The 22,871-nt window shown below is 42.4% G+C and overlaps 1 protein-coding gene across 9 annotated transcripts in view; it reads right to left on the reverse strand.

Moving 5' to 3' along the window:
• The window catches only part of LDB2 (LIM domain binding 2), a 393,505-nt gene that overhangs the window by 235,892 nt on the left and 134,742 nt on the right, over window positions 1–22,871 (reverse strand). For all 9 annotated transcript variants that reach the window (XM_032400051.1, XM_032400050.1, XM_032400048.1 and 6 more), the window contains exon 2: window positions 15,211–15,313. In XM_032400051.1, coding sequence (XP_032255942.1) covers window positions 15,211–15,313 — 103 coding nt within the window. The remainder of the gene's footprint in view (window positions 1–15,210; window positions 15,314–22,871) is intronic.

Genomic DNA, 22,871 nt, shown 5'->3' on the forward strand with positions numbered 1-22,871 from the left:
GAGCACCGGTCACGTGCACGCGAACTGCAGCCTCCGAGAGGGAAACCCGGTGCACCGGGGTCGTGCCGGTGAACTGCAACCCCCGGGGGTGGAAACCCCGAGCAGCGGAGTCGTGTGTGCGCGAATTGGGAGCGGCTGGCGGTTTTAGAAGCACAAAGGGCAGAGAGGAGCCCCTACCTGGAGGCAGGACTGGGGGCGCTGCGGAGGGGCGCACAACCCAGGCCGCTGCAGTTTATAGCAGCACGGACAGAAACGGAGACGGTGTGGCCTGGAGAGCTCACTGAAGAACAGACTGCGGTCTCTCTGCTTTGAGGCAGAGGGTTGGAAACGGTGTCTTCTGCTCTGACTCCCAGAAGAGACACGGAAAGCCACCAGGGAAAGGCGCCAGAGAACAAAAGCCCCAAAGACTGATTCCCGCTGAGCCCATCCCCCGCCACAGGGGCGCAGGGCAACTCCGCCCCAACAGGGTTGCCTGAGTAACAGCGCGGCAGGCCCCTCCCGCAGAAGACAGGCTGGGAAAACAAGAGGCCAGCAACCCTAAGGTCCCAAGAAAACAGGTGCATCTTGCTTGGGTTCTGGTCAATAATTTGGACTCTATACATTCCCTCAAACACCCATCAACAGAATGACTAGGAGGAGGAGCCCCCAAAACAGAAAAGACTCAGAGATTATGACTTATGCTGCAGATTTACAAATGGATGCAGACATAACCAAGATGTCAGAGATGGAATTCAGGCTAGCAATTGTGAAGACAATGGCTAAAATGGAGAAATCAATTAATGGCAACATAGAGTCTCTAAGGGCAGAAATGAAAGGTGAATTGGCAGAACTTAAAAATGCTATCAATGAGATCCAATCCAATCTAGATAATCTAACAGCTAGGGTAACTGAGACAGAAGAGAGAATAAGCGATCTGGAAGACAGTATAATAGATAAAAAGGGAAAAGAGGAGGCCAGGGAAAAACAATTCAGAATCCATGAAAATAGAATCAGAGAAATAAGTGACACCATGAGGCGTTCCAATGTCAGAATAATTGGAATCCCGGAGGGAGTGGAGAGAGAGAGAGGACTAGAAGATGTATTTGAGCAAATCGTAGCTGAGAACTTCCCTAATCTGGGGAATGAAACAAACATTCGAGTCCTAGAGGCAGAGAGGACCCCTCCTAAGATCAAGGAAAATAGGCCAACACCCCGGCATGTAATAGTAAAACTTGCAAATCTTAGAACCAAGGAAACCATCTTAAGGGCAGTTAGGGGGAAGAGAGTCCTTACGTACAGAGGGAGGAACATCAGAATAACGTCAGACCTATCCACAGAGACCTGGCAAGCCAGAAAGGCCTGGCAAGACATATTCAGGGTACTAAATGAGAAGAACATGCAGCCAAGAATACTTTATCCGGCAAGGCTTTCATTTAGAATGGATGGAGAGATGCAGAGCTTCCATGACCGGCAGAAGTTGAAAGAATATGTGACCACTAAGCCGGCCCTGCAAGAAATATTAAGGGGGGTTCTATAAAAGGAGAAAGACCCCAAGAGTGATCTACAACAGAAATTTACAGGGACAATCTATCAAAACAACGTCTTCATAGGCAACATGATGACAATTAATTCATATCTTTCAATAATCACTCTCAACGTGAATGGCCTAAACGCTCCCATAAAATGACACAGGGTTGCAGATTGGATAAAAAGACAGGACCCATCCATATGCTGTCTACAAGAGACTCATTTTGAACCTAAAGATACATCCAGACTGAAAGTGAAGGGATGGAGATCCATCTTCCATGCCAGCGGACCTCAAAAGAAAGCTGGGGTAGCAATTCTTATATCAGACAAATTAGATTTTAAACTAAAGTCTGTAATAAGAGACACAGAAGGACACTATATCATTCTTAAAGGGTCTATCCAACAAGAAGATCTAACAGTTGTAAATATCTATGCCCCCAACATGGGAGCAGCCATCTACATAAGCCAACTGTTAACCAAAATAAAGAGTCATATTGATAACAATATGTTAATTGTAGGAGACCTCAATACTCCACTCTCAGCAATGGAGAGATCATCTAAGCAGAAAATCAACAAGGAAACAAGAGCTTTGAATGATACATTGGACCAGATGGACCTCATAGATATTTACAGAACATTCCACCCTAAAACAACAGAATACTCATTCTTCTCGAGCGCACATGGAACTTTCTCCAGAATAGACCATATACTGGGTCACAAATCAGGTCTCAACCGATACCAAAAGATTGAGATTATTCCCTGCATATTCTCAGACCACAATGCTCTAAAACTGGAACTCAATCACAAGAAAAAATCTGGCAGAAATTCAAACACTTGGAAGCTAAAGACCACTCTGCTCAAGAATGTTTGGGTCAACCAAGAAATCAAAGAAGAACTTAAACAATTCATGGAAATCAATGAGAACGAAAACACATCGGTCCAAAACCTATGGGATACTGCAAAGGCGGTCCTAAGGGGGAAATACATAGCCATCCAAGCCTCACTCAAAAAAATAGAAAAATCCCGAATTCACCAACTAACTCTACACCTTAAAGAACTAGAGAAAAAGCAACCAACGATGCCTAAGCCACACATTAGAAGAGAAACAATTAAAATTAGAGCAGAAATCAATGAATTAGAAACCAGAAACACAGTAGATCAGATCAACGAAACTAGAAGTTGGTTCTTTGAAAGAATTAATAAGATTGATAAACCACTGGCCAGACTTATCCAAAAGAAGAGAGAAAGGACCCAAATTAATAAAATTATGAATGAAAGGGGAGAGATCACGACTAACACCAAGGAAATAGAAACAATTATTAGAAATCATTATCAACAACTATATGCCAATAAACTGAGCAATCTGGATGAAATGGAGGCCTTCCTGGAAACCTATAAGCTGCCAAGACTGAAACAGGAAGAAATTGACAACCTGAATAGACCAATAACCAGTAACGAGATTGAAGCAGTGATCAAAAACCTCCCAAAAAACAAGAGTCCAGGGCCTGATGGATTCCCTGGGGAATTCTACCAAACATTCAAAGAAGAAATAATACCTATTCTACTGAAGCTGTTTCAAAAAATAGAAACAGAAGGAAAACTTCCAAACTCATTCTATGAGGTCAGCATTACCTTAATCCCCAAACCAGGCAAAGACCCCATCAAAAAGGAGAATTTCAGACCGATATCCCTGATGAATACGGATTCCAAAATCCTCAACAAAATCCTAGCTAATAGGATCCAACAATACATTAAAAGGATCATCCACCACGACCAAGTGGGATTTATCCCCGGGATGCAAGGGTGGTTCAGCATTTGCAAATCAATCAATGTGATAGAACACATTAATAAGAGGAGGGAGAAGAACCATATGGTCCTCTCAATTGATGCAGAAAAAGCATTTGACAAAATACAACATCCTTTCCTGATTAAAACTCTCCAGAGTATAGGGATAGAGGGAACATTCCTCAAGCTCCTAAAATCCATCTATGAAAAACCCACAGCAAATATCATCCTCAATGGGGAAAAGCTGAGAGCCTTTCCCTTAAGATCAGGAACATGTCAAGGGTGCCCACTCTCACCACTGCTGTTCAACATAGTACTAGAAGTCCTAGCAACAGCAATCAGACAACAAAAAGAAATAAAAGGTATTCAAATTGGCAAAGAAGTCAAACTCTCTCTTTTTGCAGACGACATGATACTTTATGTGGAAAACCCGAAAGACTCCACCCCCAAATTACTAGAACTCATCCAGCAATTCAGTAATGTGGCAGGATACAAAATCAATGCGCAGAAATCAGTTGCTTTCTTATACACTAACAACGCAACTGTAGAAAGAGAAATTAAAGAAACGATTCCATTTACAATAGCACCAAAAACCATTAAGATACGTCGGAATAAACCTAACCAAAGAGGTAAAGGATCTATACTCTAGGAACTACAAAACACTCGTGAAAGAAATTGAAGAAGACACAAAAAAATGGAAAAACTTTCCATGCTCATGGAGCGGAAGAATAAACATTGTTAAAATGTCTATGCTACCCAGAGCAATCTATACCTTCAATGCCATCCCGATCAAAATTCCAATGACATTTTTCAAAGTGCTGGAACAAACAATCCTAAAATTTGTATGGAATCAGAAAAGACCCCGAATCGCCAAGGAAATGTTGAAAAAGAAAAACAAAGCTGGGGGCATCACGTTGCCCGATTTCAAGCTATATTACAAAGCAGTGATCACCAAGACAGCATGGCACTGGCACAAAAACAGACATACAGACCAATGGAACAGAATAGAGAACCCAGATATTGACCCTCAACTCTATGGTCAAATAATCTTTGACAAAGCGGGAAAAAACATGCAATGGAAAAAAGACAGTCTCTTCAATAAATGGTGCTGGGAAAATTGGACAGCCACATGCAGAAGAATGAAACTCAACCATTCTCTAACACCATTCACAAAGGTAAACTCAAAGTGGATGAAAGACCTCAATGTGAGACAGGAATCCATCAAAATCCTAGAAGAGAACATAGGCAGTAACCTCTTTGACATCGCCCACAGCAACTTCTTTCAAGATACATCTCCAAAAGCTAGTGAAACAAAAGCAAAAATGAACTTTTGGGACTTCATCAAGATAAAAAGCTTCTGCACAGCAAAGGAAACAGTCAACAAAACAAAGAGGCAACCCACAGAATGGGAGAAGATATTTGCAAATGACACTACAGATAAAGGGCTGGTATCCAAAATCTATAAAGAACTTCTCAAACTCAACACCCAAAAAACAAATAATCAAGTCAAAAAGTGGGCAGAAGAGATGAACAGACACTTCTCTGAAGAAGACATACAAATGGCTAACAGACACATGAAAAAATGTTCATCATCATTAGCCATCAGGGAAATCCAAATCAAAACCACACTGAGATACCACCTTATACCAGTTAGAATGGCCAAAATGGACAGGGAAAGAAACAACAAATGTTGGAGAGGTTGTGGAGAAAGGGGAACCCTCTTACACTGTTGGTGGGAATGCAAGTTGGTACAGCCACTTTGGAAAACAGTGTGGAGGTTCCTCAAAACTTTAAAAATAGAGCTATCCTATGACTCAGCAATTGCACTACTGGGTATTTACCCCAAAGACACAGATGTAGTGAAAAGAAGGGCCATATGCACCCCAATGTTCATAGCAGCAATATCCGCAATAGCCAAACTGTGGAAAGAGCCGAGATGCCCTTCAACAGATGAATGGATAAAGAAGATGTGGTCCATATATACAATGGAATATTACTCAGCCATCAGAAAAGATGAATACCCAACTTTTACATCAACATGGATGGGACTGGAGGAGATTATGCTAAGCGAAATAAGTCAAGCAGAGAAAGTCAATTATCATATGGTTTCACTTATTTGTGGAACATAAGGAATAACATGGAGGACATTAGGAGAAGGAAGGGAAAAATGGGGGGGGGGAATTGGAGGGAGAGATGAACCATGAGAGACTATGGACCTGAGAAACAAACAGGGTTCTAGAGGGGAGGGGGGAGGGGGGGATTGGTTAGCCCGGTGATGGGTATTAAGGAGGGCACGTACTGCATGGAGCACTGGGTGTTATACGAAAACAATGGATCGTGGATCACTACATCAAAAACTAATGATGTATTGTATGGTGACTAACATAATATAATAAAATTAAAAATCACAAAAAATTAAAAAATAAAAATAAAATAAAGGGCGCCTGGGTGGCTCAGTTGGTTAAGCGACTGCCTTCGGCTCAGGTCATGATCCTGGAGTCCCGGGATCGAGTCCCACATCAGGCTCCCTGCTCAGCGGGGTGTCTGCTTCTCCCTCTGACCCTCCCCCCTCTCATGTGCTCTCTCTCATTCTCTCTCTCTCAAATAAATAAATAAAATCTTTAAGAAAATAAAATAAAATAAAATAAAATGAAATAAAATAAAATATGAGTCTCAAATCCTTTTTCTGTTTGTGGATAAATTTCCAAATTGCTCTGTGACATTTCCGTTACTCCACAATACAAAATGAGTTGCTATAATTTGAGATTGTGATGGTGGAAACTTATTAAAACAGGGGGGAAATCATATGTGCAATGATGTGTCTGTGGTCTAAATAATCAAACCCCTCGAATAATAGTTGTACTATTGATCAGCCTACATCATTCATGCAACCCACAAAAATTTCTGAAAGCCTTATATTTTCAAAAAAAAAAAAAAAAAAAAAGAAAGAAAGCCTTATATTTGCAAGGTGTTGTGGCAAGGTGTTTTCTGTCATGGCCGTAGGAAACAAAGAGTCTTAGAAGGTCGAAAGAGGTCTTTGCCAGCCTGAGTCTTTTCTCTCTGAAGTATATGTGATCACTCCCTTCTCAATGCCTCATGGTACTTTGCCTCACCTACTCTTCCAGTGTTGATGTTACTGCATTAGAGCTCATTGTGTATGTGTCTCTCCGTTGTTGAACTGTGAACTCCTTTAAGGTGGGCATTTAGGCAGTTACCACCCTCATGTGTATATGCTGAGCACCGGCGCAAATGCTGGTGTAGTCAACTGTGGAATGCTTGCAATATGGACTTTGAATTTAAATTCAGGCAGTCTTCAACCTGCCCTCCCACCCTCTGTTGAGGTGTTTCATTCTTTAGGTGGGCCTGGTGAGTACAGTTGCTGAACATAAACAGAGGCAAGACTGCTGTGAATAACAGGGCCAGGTAAATCTCTTAGAGTTTTTTTTTTCATATGATGGGTCATGCTTACATCCCACTGTAGCTGCTCTGGAATTATCAAGATTTCATATCTGAGGATGAACTGGGTTCCTTCAAGTAGGGCTTCCAGATTTAGGAAAGAAAAACACAGGATGCCAAGTTAATTTGGGATTTTAGATAAACAACAAATAATTTTATAGCATAAATATGTCCCAAGTATTGCATTTGTGCACTTATATTTTATCTAGCAACCCTATCTTTAAGATGATGAGTAAATTGGAGGTAAAGAGGATTGGATGAGACATTTCTCAATAATTTTTTATTGGCCAGAACATTTATTTTCTTTGCCCCCAGATAGTAAATACCACTAGCACCACCTGCCATTGTGATAATGAAAAAAAAAAATGCCACATTTATCCTGTTACCCACCATGCTCTGTTGCCATCTTGGTTTGAGAACCATAGGAAAGACATAGGAATAGGAATATATTCCATGAAACCAAGTGTCAGGAAATGCATGTGCCAGGATCCCACAGATAACTCAGTCACACAGAGTCTCAAAAACAACTATATAATGTCCATTTCCTGGTTAATTTCTCATTTAGATCTCCCAACTAAATTCTTAAGGGCAGTCAGAGGCCTGACATGCTCAAGTCTGTGTATGTGACAATGAATTTTATTTTATTTTATTTTATTTTAAAGATTTTATTTATTTATTTGACAGAGAGAGATCGCAAGTAGGCAGACAGGCAGGCAGGCAGAGGGAGAGGGAGAAGCAGGCTCCCAGGACCCTGGGATCATGACCTGAGCTGAAGGCAGACGCTTCACCGACTGAGCCACCCAGGTGCCCCAACAATGAATTTTAACACCTGAGGAAAGATCCAACAATCATCCCAGATTTCTTAATAGTTTGACATATAAAGAGAAAATTAAAAGTCACCAAATCCTAAAGATCAAATATAAATATGATAATAATTATATCTCTAACTTGTATGACACTTTAAATTTATTCAAAGCATTTGTCCATTATCTCATGTGTCCACTTGCGTGGTATTTATTAGTGATGAGAGAATGGAATGTCTGCTCCAAATCTATTGTTACAGCCAATTTACAACTTTTGATATCATCAATTTGAAACCACAAATGGGAAGACATTCAGTCTCTTTATTCCTTTTCCGAAGTCTGTCAGTTCATCTATCAGTTGTGAGCTTTCTCTTACGTCTTTTTTCATAGCTAGCCCTAGATTTTGTATCAATGTCACAGGAGTATTTTCTTTTTGAGCTACTTAGTTGATTATGTTAACTTAAGGTAAGAGTCTTAAATAGAATGAAATCAAAAGTCAATGAAAGAATTTGTGATGAACTGTCTTCCTTTCAAAAACGGTCGGCCTCTTTATGACAATGTCTGGCAAATAGCAGAAACTTGTTGAGTTCTGAATGAATGAATCAAGGAATGAGTACAGGTGCAAATGAACTTCAAATGAAAGTCTGCTTTCGTCCTAACTTAATTTACTCCAAATCTTGCCAGCCTAATGAAGACTGCCGTTTAAAAGGGTCACACGCTAAAATCACAACTTCAGAGGCTCGAGCCACCCAGAAACTATTTAATGCAGCTCCATGCAAAGGAAAGCACTTTTTCAGTCATCTGAGACAAAGACATCTCTGTCAGTATGCAACAAAATGCCACAATTATCCAGTACTTAACCATCAAGGCTTACTCTGGGGAGGTGCATTCTTTCCTCTAAGATACCCTTTCTAATGCAAAGTCCATTTGCTTTCGTCTGGTCATCAGTGAACAAAATATGGAGCCCATTGGTGCCTAATACAGTGGCTGGCACTCAATAAATGTTCAACAGCTCCTCGTTCCCTGCGCAAAATACAGGGTGGAAAACTCACTCTTTTTAGAACAGATCATCAGTGTAATAGTTTGGGACTTGTTTTAAATTGCCATCTTCTGTTAATGCAAGTTCGTCTTTAAATTCTTAAGGTTCCCATATAGAAAGAAGACAGGTCTGATTTGCTCAAATCCTGAGTTCTCCCTGCTATGTGCCAAATGACTGGATGAGTAATAGGAATTATCCTCTATTTTAATTCCATGTATTTATTCATGCGCTAAGTATTTTCCACGGGCAGCACTAGGCGAAAGTTACATGTTATTTCATCGTATTTAATCTTCACAAGTACCCTCTGATGTTGGCATTATTATTATCTTAATGCTGCATATGAAGAAATTGAGGTTAAGATAGTTTAAGCAACATGCCTAACGTCCTGTCGCATGCCTACATCACACAGCTGTAGTGAAACAAAGACTCAAAATGAATCTGCATGGATCCAAAGGCCATAATTTTGATCTCCACCTCCATAAATGTTTAAAAAATGAGGAGTTTTCAGAGAAACAAAATTACTTTACTGAGGAAGATCCCAAGGACCAGCTGGTATCGTCTCTTGAGAAAGCATAGGGTCTTTAAGCACCAGCGACAGGACCCTGTGCCTCTTCAGATCTCAGGTGAATTCTATAGAGGCGTTGTTCGTAGAAAAGACACACGCAGATTCTAGCCTTCTAAACCCCTTCTTCCCATGTGCTGCGGTGCATGCTTTTTTGCATGTAACTATTTTAAATGGCCACATTTGTGCCACAGTATTATTAAATGCTGTGTCAAAACACCTATACATATATTTAAGGAGTGATTTTCCCAGAAATACATTTTTTTTTTTAAAGATTTTATTTAATCATCAGAGAGAGAGAGCACACAAGCAGGGGGAGAAACAGACTCCCTGCTGAGCAGGGAGCCAGACGTGGGGCTCGACCCAGGACCTGGAGATCATGACCTGAGCCGAAGGCAGACGCTTAACCATCTGAGCCACCCAGGAGCCCCCCCCCCCCCAAGAAATACATTTTTAATCATGCAATATGGTATTAGAGAAAGAGAAAGTTGGGGAGAGGGTGGGGAAATGCTTTCAGAATTCCTATATAGCAAGCACAATAAAGACACAGCTGGGCAAGGTGGACCAATAAAAAACAGGAGAAAAATAGTAACCAGAGATAGTGAAGCTACTTGAGCCTCGTAGAATTTCTCTACCTTAGGGGGACACATCCAAATACACAACACATAAAAACACATACTACAAGACAAAATTGAAGAACTTCGTCAATATCGCAATGCTATCAGAGCTTTCAGGAAAAAAGGGATGTGAGGAAGCAAATGTTAAGGAGAAACAGCAAGTATAGAAATGGCTCCACTGAGGGGCCGATGTGCAGTTCTTCACAATATCTAATAGGACCGGATGACTGAAGACAACAGAAGAAAATAATGGCATGGGGGATGATATGTCCTAAAACAATTTTCTTTTTTTGTTGTTGAGTGAAATGTCCCCCCCAGCAGCCACAGAGAGAAAAACAACAGTCTTGGGCTAATGTGACTGTGTAAATGTGTAGTCTCATGAGAAATCTTTAGTCCAGACAGAATATGGAAGGCAAGATGAAATAAGTATATGATCGAAAATTAGTGGACCCACCAACCCAAAATTACAAACAGTAGTTAAAGGATTCATGACAGGTTGCCCAGGTGGCTCAGTCGGTTAATTGTCCAACTCTTGATTTCGGCTCAGGTCATGATCTTAGGGCCGTGAGATCAAGCCCCTCATCGGGCTCCACACTCATCAGGGAGTCTGCTGGAGATCCTCTCTCTCTCTCTCTCTCTCTCTCTCAACCGCTGTCTCTCTCTCTGCTCCTCCCCCCCGCTCATGCTCACTTGTACTCTCTCTAAAAAAATAAATTTTTTAAAAAAAATTTTTAAAAAAGGATTAATGATAATTTTATCTGAATTGTCCTAGATCTCAATCTGGAGTCAGCAATGCTCACAGTAGAATTCAATCAAACAGTAGCCATTTAAGGAGCATTTTCAAGGTGCTGGAAACTTTATATACATCATCTCAACTAGCCTCACTTTTCAGGTGAGGTCACTGATGCTCAGAAAATGATGCACACCAAACCACGCCAGTAGTAAAAGACAAAGCCAGGTTGGAGCTCAGGTCTCAGACCCCAAGCCCCTGCCTGACCCTTTTCCCTGAAAAGCAGGCCAATGGGCAGTGCCCTGAAACGAGGTGGCATTTTAGCAGCTACACCACTTTTTACCCTAATTTCCAAGTCAATGCCAACCTAGACATGGCTTAGTGTTTGGAGTCTTCAGCCCCTCAAAGTACAAAGCCCCACACATTCTCAATCACCCTTCCCTGTCTATTCCCTACCTCCTGAACATAACCTACGTACCAGAAATAACAGTGAGTTTCTGAGGAAAGCCTGGGAGGACGTAGTCTCTTCAATGCTGCATTTCAGTAGAAACTGCCCAGCAGAGGGGTCGTGTGACTCGCAGCTGATCAGCGAGTCTCTGCAGCAAGCTCTGCACATGGAGCACACTTGAATAGCACCTGCCTGATGGTAAGCTTCTCCCCGGCACAGAAGCTACGGGAATGCCAAGGCTGTGCATTGCTATCAGTAGTAATAATCAGTGCTGCCTACTGTTTGTTTCAAATGGTCTGAGGCTCTTTGACTGTGTTATCTCACTTAATTTTCATGCCAAGCCAGGGATGGTAGTATTACGTCTTGCAGATGAGGAAGTGGAAGTTCTGTTTACCAATCAAAGTATGGATTAGCATCCAAACGTGTTTGCTACGTGGTACAACCTCCCAACCTCTCCAATGTCCCGAGAACCAGGAGAACTTCCTCCTTGCATCTCTCCCAGCAAAGAGAGATCTTCTGAATGAACCACATATTTCCCACGGATGAAGAACATGGCCAACGTGGACCTGGACACAGCCTGGGTCTCCTGGGGGGTTACCTGTACCATCACCCAAAGGGTGTTTGTGATGGTCACAGAGGGAGAGAATGGTGTGGACACCATTCCATTACGTGTGCAAAAAGGGTCTAGAACTAGAAGTACTTGTCACAGGCTCACATCAACCTGAAAATGATCACTTTTGTACAAGACGGGGAAGGGAAACAGCACATCATGCTGGACTTAGCATTATAAAGGAAGCATACAGAGGGCGTGAGAACCCTCTTCCTCTGCTTCCTTTGCCTTCCGTGTCAACGAAGCCTCGGTAATTATTTGTGACTTATGTTCCTGGAAATGTGTGAACTGACAAATCCATTTCTTTCCCTTTAGCTACGGGATGATGTAGACATGAGATGAGGATAGGGAAGGGAGGGTGCCCTGGCTTTGACTTTGGAGTCAGCCGACCCGAGGCCCAGTGGCTCACCAGCTGGGGCTCGCTGGACCAAGCTTCCGTTTTCAGAAAAGGCACTTTTCAGCTCCCACAGTCTTCAACTACTGATCTGCCGACAAAAAGGGAATTATCTGTCTCGGGTCTCTTCCCCACTCGAGATTCCATGTCACTCAGGTAGAAAGCTACCTCTTGGAACTGCCCACTTCTCCAGCTGCTGAAGAAACACCTTCCCAATGCTTCCACCAGGCAGGGACGCACAGCTCAATTTCACGGCCCGCTAACCTTATCCACCTGGCACCTCTCAACACCAACCTCACCCCCCGTCTCCCAGGAAGACATCAGTAGTCTCCATCTGGTCGTCATATCCCACCTGGGGAGGGAGTTCTCTTTCCCCACCCCACCACCACCACCATCAGGAGAGGAAAGGGGCTTGGGGACTGGAGTGATGATCAATACGGAGGAGTTTTATGAAAAAGAAGCTGTATGCTATCTCCGAAAGCATAATTATTTCCTGAATTATTGTGTCGCTGGTTCCCCCTTCTAGCTTAAAGTATATCAGACCATATCCTAGAGCTTCTTTGAAATCACCAGCAGAGCACTGTGGATTATGTTCTTCCCACCTTAGAAAGTCTAGCGATCTAGGTCAAGGAATTGTTTTGCTACCATTCTGTCTGGTGTTATAAACTTTTCCCCAAATGTCCATTATTCATTCAATCATTCATTCAACAAATATTTATTGAGCACCTATTGTGTACAAGTTCCTGTATCAGTCTGAGAATCCAGCAATAAATAATAGAAAGCTCGTGTTCACACAGAGATGACATTCTAATAGGATGGTGACAGACACCAAATAAATAAGCCAACACATATTATAGGATTTACTGTAGCTTAGAGATAAGATATCTTAGAGCCAGACGGACCCTGTAAACACAGAGATGGGGAGAGAAAAGGAAAAAAAAAATTTTTTTTTTCTAGTAAGGGCTAAATAAACCCCATCTGGCATATTTCTTGGTACCTAAGATAAATGTAATTTGGGGAAATTCTTTACATATAGAAATGTAATAGCCACGTCTTGTTTTCTTTCTCAGAAAGCCAGGGTTGTCAGCTCCCCAGGAGGTCTCGGGGAAGAGCCGTAGGCTCCCGCCCCGCACCAGCAGGTGCTTTCACAGCCTGGCACACACTGCCTGGACGGCGAATGGGTTAAGGTGTTGGCGCCAGAGCTCGGAGCGCTGCATAAACAGTGTGCGTCAGGCGTTCTAAGCGTGCTTCCTCCTCCTTGTCTCCCCGTCCTGGGCTGTCAATCACCTGTCACTTGCCCGCACATCAGCAGCATCGTGCACATCACCAGGCTGTCAGCAAAGAAGCTGATGAGCCTCGGCTCCAAACTGTCAATCATCTTTGTTTCTCTTCTCTGCTCAGGAAATATTTTGGCTCACAGAAACAAAGAAACCTGGACAACAATGGCTTATAGTCAGGCATTTACTCCTGTGCATGGGTATAAGTAAGATCTTAAACGGGTACTGATCATGCCTTACCCTTAAATGGTGTTGGGGTTGGGGGGGGTGGGCAGAGGGAAGATCGAGACCCTGTTGCATTAGTACAGGCTTTAAAACTAATTCTAGTTCCCTGAGCAGACCCTGATGGATTCACAAACCAAAAAAAACAAAACAAAACAAAAAAACAGAAACAAAACAAAACAAAGAAACCCACAGGAACACAAAACAATGATAACTTGAAGTTATCTGAGCTTATGCCTCAAAAGAAAATGAGAAGGCTCAGAGGATGGATGACTGCATGGTTTGAAATTATTCACCATTGATCAGGCAGGCTTTTGGGGAGAGAGTAATTGTTGGATTGCAGAGTTCATTTATCTCCCGGGACTTCTTAAACAGCGGCTTCTGTACCCGACTCTCCTACTCTCCAGGGCATGAGGCTGCTTGGGGGCACCCACACACAGGAAAGCACGTTCACTCTTCAGGACCCCCATGAGCTGGGCTTGCCAGTGCTTATGACAGGAATCATTATGTTGAATGCAAAGACCCTCTAAAACAGCCCACTGTCTGGCATAACCAGGAGCCCCTCTCACCCAAAATACTTATTAGAAATGTCCCGCTCCCTTAAAAGCCCACAACAAATAAATCTAAAGAGATGCTCCTGGCAATGAGTTCCAATTGGACATCAAGTTTAAGTTGTCCTGCTCTCCTCAGTTTGCCACTTGGGCAAAATCACCATGCATGCATTAGCATAATTAATCAGCTCGTCATACAATAGATCCAAATACTACTAAGTTGTCCAAAGCCCTCTAAAGTTAAAACAAACAAACAAACAAACAAAAAACTCTAGTGGCTTTGAAATACATTTAGCAACAATCAGATCTTTTAATCATGTTTATCATGAGCCTTATTATCTATCAGTTGCCCAATGCTCTGGATTAACGGTTCATACACACGGTGGTTGGTTCCATCATCATCTCTGTGTTTGTGACATTTGGGATGTTTTACCTACTGACGGATCCTTTCGTACGTGCAATGCCGATTTCTGAAAACACATCTCTTTCTGATCTAACCGGACATTAATTGCTGATGTTTCTATGCCTCTTAGTCTTATAGCACAACTAGCAAATCTGATCTCTGACAAGTTGGCTGAACCTAATCAGGACAGATCAGCTGCTACCCAAGGTGCCAGGGGCAGTAATTTGAGGATCTTTACAGAGTTATCACTCGCTGGAAAGACAAGGAACTATAATTCTGTCAACACTAATCCAAAACTGTATGTTCAAAGCAGCAGTGGCCTCTCCCCCGCCCCCAAGAAAAGCTAGCACTTGTCAAATAAATACCTGAGATAATTGATAAGACGAAATTAGGAGGCTGTGGCTGATACAGTAACTGTGAGAATTTCTTTTTTTTTTTTTTAAAGGAAACTTCAGAAGCAGAACATTGGGCATGAAATGTCAGCTGTAAAGGATAAAGGAGGGTCACAGGGAAGAGGTGGATGGAAACCCCGTAATCCAGCTCCCACTTATCATTGGGTGACTTAGTTCATATTTGCCTCACTCGCTAAACAGACAGGTGCCCAAATATTCTCAGCCTTGAAGGAAAGCTCTCTCAGCCGACCCAGGCTGCCACCCGGTGACAAAGCCTTGATGGGAAGCAAGAACCTCGTCAGCAGAGGAGGTGTTATTGTTAGGCTGTCAGCCCTGTGCTATTCTCTGAAGACCCCTGTGGTTTTCTTACAGGCGCAAAAAGAAGGGATATTAGAAAAATAAACTTCTTTCTTACTGTAGCGCTTTGGTCCATCTTCCAAACAAAATGAAAGGGTTAATGTGGCATCGTCTTCAAAAAACTCGGTGGCAAACGCGTCCCACCAGAGGTTGTCGCTATCCTGCAAAGAGACAGATCATTTATTTAACAGGCAAGAACAGAAACTACCTCAAAGCAGGAAAGGGAAAGGAAAAAGAAAGACAAACCCAGTTTCCACTTGCTTGTTACTCAGCATATGTGTGTGGGTGTTCTAGAAGGCAGGTGGGCGAGCGTGTGGTCACTCCTCAAATTAATTGCCTCAAATGGGGACCGAATTCCAATTCAATAAATGAGTGAATGCAAACTGAATGAAAATTAATTCTCCAGGACATATTTGGGGAGATTTAATAAATGTACTTTGGAACACAATGTGACATTCGTTAACAAAAAAGGTTTACATTTCACGTAAAATACATTCAACTTCTTTTTGGTCTCTCTTTCTCTTTGCTCTTTTAAGAATTTGATTTTACCACCATATCACAACGAGTTGAAGGAGAGTACATTTTTAAAAGATAATCGATTCAAAAAGGGGTGTGTGTGACTTGTAGCCCTACCTTACGCAAATGTCCTATGAGATATGGGTATTGCCACATGGGTGTACACAGACAGATGATACGCAGTGGTCCACGCTTGCACAAACCCCCATCACATGCATACGGATTGTTCTTGAGGACTGTTTTAAGATTATAGGCAATCTTGTTGCCTTGTTGTTAACATGATTATTAAAAATAAAGCAGTTCAGCAGAATGCAAACTATCCATGTGAACTCTGTTTGTTTTGGGTTGAGTGTTTCTTGCTCATCCAGAAAACACTTTGAAACTGGCCCAGTTTAAGGCAGTTAAAATCATTGTTAATCATTGGGGGGGGTCCTATAAGAGCGAATCAGGAAGGTTACACCGAGTGTCATATTCTAAAAGGGGGTATCATACCTGGCTTCGTGCTCTGCATCTTGCGCCATGTACCCCCAAATTCTTAAGCACAATCTTTTCCCAGAGAATCTTTGGTCAGTGCCAGACTTTAGGAGGAGATGTTCTGCAGCTGCCTGTCAGACGAGGGAGGGGCAGCTCCCCACTCAGTGGCCCCCACTGCCTGGCCCTGGTGGAAATACTGCAAGCCTCTCTTCTTCCCATTAAGTTGCTCTGCCTATGACAACATTAAGTTGTTGTCACTGGCAGGCATCAGGAATGAGCCTGCAGTCCTGGCAAGAAGAATTAAAGGGCCACCGAAGATTGATGCTGTCTGTTCTCATTTCAGAAAAGCAACAGCTCAGGCAAATGAATTTTTTGGTCTTTTTTTTTTTTTTCTTTTCTGGCTTCCTTCCAATCACTACACCAAAAGCCAGCACTTTTCTTGGTAAAACACAGTAAATATAAAAGCACCCAGGGGCAATTCATGACTCCACATACAAACTACCTCTCCTTTTTTTTCCCCAAAAACAAATATTTATTGAGCATTTATTACGTGCACGTCCTCAGAGCATACAGCTGGTTGAGAGACTGGTCCCTACCCTCAAAGGGCTCAAACCCACGAGTAGGAGAGAGCCAAGTGAGCGACTAACAGGAGCCTCCCTCCAGGCCCGAGACCACAGCACGAAGCCTGGGTGTTGTGGAAGCTGTCAGAGTTTCTAGAAAAATCAGTGGGCTTGGAAATGGAAGAAGCAGCTGGGGAAAAAAACCCCACTTGGGAGCCTGGGTACACTGGTTTATTTTATTTCAAATTGCTAGACAGATGGAAAAAGAATAATAGTTAACATTTATTGAGTGCTCACCACATGCCAAGCATTATTCTAAGTGCTTTATGTGTATCTTCCCTCTTACTCCTTATTACCACCCTGTTCCTTGTTTGTTTGTTGTTGGTTTTGGGTGGTTTTTTTGTGTGTGTTTTTTGTCCTTACTCTCCTGTATAATTTAATTTTCTTGTGAGCAGGGGTTCTGTTTTGCATCCTGCGCTATCTCCCAGTTCCCTGAATGGTGTTGAGCCCATGGTATGACTCAGTAGAAGTTGTTCAGTGAATGAATGAAGCCTCTCCCGTTATGTATTATCCCAACTTTACAACCTCAGAAACCAAAGCACAGGTGGGAAATGGAACTTGCCAAGTACACTCAGCCGATAAATTGTCAGGCTGGGATTTCAGCTCCGACCCTGTGACCTCCGAGCCCCAGCCTCTGCCTGACTCATTTCTCTGGCAGTCTTTGCCAAGGCAGAGGTTAGGACTTAGAAAGAAGGGAGGGAGAGTGAAAAGGGAATGTTTTGTCTCAGATTGATCTCTTTGTCCAGCTCCTTGCTTCCCGGTACCGCCCTGCTGCCAGGACTCACACCCAGGAGGATGTTCAGCATCCTGCCTCACACCGTGCAGTACCCCATGTGGTATGATGTCAGCAGCAGAACTCACGCCTACGGGCAACCCTCGGACCCAGGCTTCATCCCAACACTCCCTCTTCTCAGCGATGTGAGCACGGACAATTTATTTTACCTTCCTGAGCCTGTTTCTTTACTTGCAAGTTGAGGAAAATAATAGGAACATAACAGTAATAATTTTATTGCGGAGTACATGTGACAACAACAACCATAATAATAATTATCTTGCAGAATTTGATGTGAGGAGTAAACAAATTTGTGGGTCTAAAGTTCCCAGAAGAATGCCCAGGACACAGTGAAGATCAATAAAATGCCCCTTCCCTGCCTCTACCTACCATCTTTAGCATCATTTTTAAGGGAGGAGGCGTTGCATGTTCTAAAGAACCGCCATCAAAAATGCACTTTCCAAAGGAGCCTGTTGATAAATCAAGCACGTTTCTTCTCATTCCAACTACTTGTAACGCATTTGCCTGGCAACAGCAGCTGTCTGCAACAGAGTGAAAACTCAGAACAGAGGGGTATGGACTCTCTTTTGCCCTAATGATTACTCAAAGGCCCGTGACTAGATCAGATCCTGCTCCTGCATTTGCCTGTCATCTAACTCTGGGTTTCTGGCATTCCTGCTAGGAAATGGAGCAGTGAAAGGCAAAAGCCCAGGGAGAACCCAGGCTGATCCGAAGGCCCTGGGAGCAAAAGAAGGACTCAGGCTGAAGTGAAGGGTAAAAAGTGCCAAGGAGCAGCCACACGGGGTCCACACCACCTAGACACGCCAGGACCAGGGGGAGCTGAGAAAGGCACAATGATCCGAGAAGGGGACATGCTCTTCGATTCAACCAACTGCAATGGAACATAAGATGAGTCAGTGTCTCAGGAAATGTCAGGACAGGTGTGGTAGGAGAAGGTTACATCAGGTAGCTCTACGCACAAAAAAAAAATCACTTGGCTTTGGTTAGAAGAACATTTCAAAACTAAAAATGAAAAATGTAATTATTCCAGATGCAGAATAGTTACAAAATATATTTATATTTTGGGTTGGCTGGTTGAATGAATGAATGAATGAAATTCTTTAGTGTACCATCACAGACCCACCTCAAGAAACTCACTCTACAAAGTTTTCAAGAGATCTTGATTGTTGCAACCCTTCTTTGTCTCTTGGCTAATATTTCTAAAATGGCACACCAATTTTTCGATGCATTTTTAAATTATAATTGTCAACTGTCCCCCGACACACACATACATAAAGCTTTTGAATTAGTCTTTAGTTATGAGAGGATAGGTGTTTATGGTAGGAAAGGGAATAAAAGGAGTAAAGCTTTGACAAAAAATTGTTAAATGTCAAGTATAGGCCAGTCTTGTGTTGACTGTGTGTGAAAGAAGCAGATGATGGAAGGAACACATGTGTGGGGGGCCCTGGGTTAAGAGTAGTACCCAGAACTCAGTACTTTCTAAGGGCTTTACATGCGTTGTACACTCATATATTCACAACTGTCCAAAGTGCTACCAAGGGGCAGAGCAGGCAACCTTATAGAGAATTGTTATCTTTAGCCTCTATGTCACACTGAATTCAACATGTGAATCCTGCCTCTTATTAGCTGGAGGACCTTAGTCAAGTCACCTGATTTCTTTGCATCTATTTGCTCATGTATCAAGTAGGAATAATAATTTCAGTGCACTCCGAGGACTAAAAAGTAACCGCCTAGCACATAGCAGCTGTTCAATAAATGGCAGCCATTATTATTCATTATTGTTTCATTTGACTCTTAAAATTGTTATAGAGAATCCGAATTTCAGAAATCTTTAACTACTCAGTGAAGATCAGACAGCTAGAAAATGGCAAATCTAAAGTTCACTTACAAGTCTGCCTAACTCTAGTACAGTTTTTCAAATTGATTTTATTTTTTAGAGCAGTTTTAGGTTCATAGCAAAATTATGAGAGAGGACACAGATTTCTGTTCTATCCCCTGCCCCCGCACACACACAGCCTCCCACATTATCAGTATCCCCCATCAGAGTGGTCCCTTTGTTGCAACTGATGAACCTACCAGTCTATGATTTTCTGCAAATAATTCTGCTTACAAAGTGATTTTTCACCTTAGGTTGAAGATGAAGGTGGTTCACAATGTAGACGAAGTGGCCAGCATTGCCTAGAGGAAATTCTGCCAGAGCAGATCTCTGACTCCGGCATTTTCAGATTTAATTCCCTTTCTCCCAGCTTCACGTGCTTGCCCTGAAAATCAACTTCCTCTTTATATACATCTTCCTTCCATTTTGCTGCCTACTCGAGTTCCTGGGATCAGTTAGGCAATTTGGTGGAAGACATTTGCATAATAATGAGGCTAGGTGTCCAGTCTGGCTGAAATGCAGCTACAAAGGCTTCTGTGGAACCAAAGAAACCTCTGGCAGAGATCGGACAGTCCCGAGAGGTAGAAGCTCAGTTCTTAGCTCACAGCCGCCACACGAGCTGTGGGCAAGGATAATAGATCAGCTCCTCCATCATTCAACTTCAGTCATCTAGAATGATATGAGCCTTGCAAAGGCCACAGGTGCTCTGCTTGGCCACATGGGAAGAAGAGCAAGGGGCCAAGGGAATATAAAGAAAAATGGACTGCTCAACGTTCTGCAGTTGTATCTACAGGCCAGCTCTCCCGCCTCTTGGCTGTAAACCTCGCGCCTCCATCTTTGGAGAAATGGAAGAACCACAAAATTCCCCATTCTCCTTGCAAAGCAGGCAACGTATAGCCAAGGTTAGCAAGTCGACCCGAAGGAGGCTGCGTGAGTAAAGTTGCCAAGCAGTTCTGGGGCAAGGATTCCAAAGAGAAGCTCACTAAGTCTGAAGTCTGAAGGGGATGAGGCTGCATCCCCTCAAATCAAACTAACTTGGAGATTAGCCAAGGAGTGCCTCGAGACTGACAAGTAGGTCAAGATCAACATTTTGGGACTTCCACATAATGGTGATGGTAAATGACCTCCAAAAGAAACCAAGGGCCCGAGGTCTTATTCCTAGATGTGTGGGATGGGCGTGCAAGTCAGTTACTAGCAGTTATAATACATATGACATTTGGTATATCTATGGTAAAGACATTCCATCCAGGAAAAAGCCATTCTTACCACACTGAAAAGGGCCCAGCGTAGTCCATTTTCCTGTGTAGCCAAGGGACCTTGGGCAACTTATCTTTCTGAACCAAGGGTTCCTGGTTAATCTTCACCTGCCTCCCTGTCTTTGCATATGTTGCTCTTTTGGCCTCAAATGTGCAGCACATGCCAAGTCCCAGTCTTTTCACTCCTTTTTCACTGTCTCCTGTGCTAGGAAACCTTGAAAACTCTACCCCCGTGAGCACATGAATCAAATTATAATTGCATCACTGCCTTATAATCCTCTAGTAACCTGGGAGATACTTAAGGGAGAGACGAGGCATCAGGCATGGCTCCATCCCCAACAGAGCTCCCACCTATAGATTACCCAGGAAAGGAGTGGAAAAATGGAATGAGCCAATGGAGAGGCCAGACCCACACAGAGTCCTCCTCTGGTATCGTAGGAGTCCTGAGAGTCTAAACTCAGTGGCCAGGGAACCAGGATGGTGTTCAAGCTAAGCCCTCTCTGCCTCACTTTCCGTGAGCAGATGCGCTACCCGGCCACTTGAGAAGATCACATGGAGACGGAAATTTTCAAAATGATCTCACGCCTGCATTGCCATTCTATTGCGTCACCTTTTGGGTATTTTTCTTGTCCTTTTCAGCAAAACGTTGGTTAAATGAATACACTTCACTGACCGTAACTTAAGTAAGTGAGGTTTTACTTTATTAATTTTTTAAAATAGAGAGTAGAAGATAATGTGAAGACCCATGGGCCCATTATCCAGAATTAACAATTATGAGAATGGTATCTTATTTTCCTTTTTTGAAGGAATTAAAAATTATAAATAAAAATAAATGTCCTGGGTCCCCATATCTTGCTTTGGATTTTTCCTCCCCTCCCCCAAGCTCCCATAAACAACTGTCTCGTGGAATTCATTCGCCATTTCTTACCCCATCTTTTATATTTATACACACATAGGACTCCATTCATAGATGGTCTTATTTTATGTTTTTAATATTTTATCTAAATGATATCATACATTATGTTCCTTTCTTTAAACTTGCTTTTTTTTTTTTCATTCAACATTGCTTTTTGGAGACCTATCTATTTTATATATTAGGGCTTCTTCTTCCCATAATAGTGCACTGAATGAATGTAATATATTTTACTTAAGCATTTTGCTACTAATGATCTCTAGACAGTTTCTAATTTTTTGCTATTACAACAATGCTGTGATAAGTATCTTTATAGTGTCCCTTTGTGCACATGTGTAAGAAGTTCTCTGGGCATATATCTAACTTGGCTGTATGTAGGCATAGGGTATGTACTTGTCTATATTTTGGCTCTTACATTAGGAGGTCTCTGTACTTCCAAATTGAAGCCTTCTGGTCTGACTGATGCATGGGTAAAGACGAAACAAGGTGCATTTCCAAGCAATGTCTTTCCAAGTGGGATCTAATAAGAGGATCAATGTAATTACAAAATAGAGTCCAGCCTGCCAGGAGAAGGATGAGCATCTAAAAGTTCAAAGAAGATGTAATAATGGAATAATAAACTATTAAATTAAAAAATGAAATTAAACAATTTGCCTATTATTCTCTTAAGGCACAGTGTATCTCAGGGGCTTCATTAACCAAAAGGAGGATTATTTCTTGATGCTGACACAAGAATGAAAGCATAGGCTCTTCGTGGTCCTTCAAACTAACTCATGAAACAGAAGCAGCGTGGGAGGAGTTGGGGATCCCGCTCTGTGCACCCTGCCTGCCACAAGGCTCCTGACAGAAGCCATGCTTTCTCCAAGCAGACAGGTCCTCCCAATCCTTGCTGTTGTTTGGTATCCGAACAGTAGATATTTAGTGTTTAGTGAATATTAATAAGTAAAAAGTGGATTCTTTTCCCAAAGCTGGAAAGTAACAATAGCAGAGAGCAGCCTCCAGGTAAATAAAGATGAAATTAACTCAGCCTAAACACAGGCAGGGGGAGTGGTGTCGACAATTCTCGTATATTTTAATTAGGCAAAAATGCCACAGAAGCTTCTCCACTCCAAACAAGCTCCTGTATGCACTTCTGTGATTAAAATCCTTGGTCCTTTTGTCCCATCTCACAGGTGAGTCCAAGAACCACTGGCAGCCAAATCATATATCAGGATGAGAGATGCACTTGGGTCAAATAGCAGAAGAGAGGCTTAATTACGTTTAAAAATCCA

Source organism: Phoca vitulina, unplaced genomic scaffold (genome assembly GCF_004348235.1).
Source record: "Phoca vitulina isolate PV1807 unplaced genomic scaffold, GSC_HSeal_1.0 scaffold3, whole genome shotgun sequence".
NCBI classification, from domain to species: domain Eukaryota; kingdom Metazoa; phylum Chordata; class Mammalia; order Carnivora; family Phocidae; genus Phoca; species Phoca vitulina.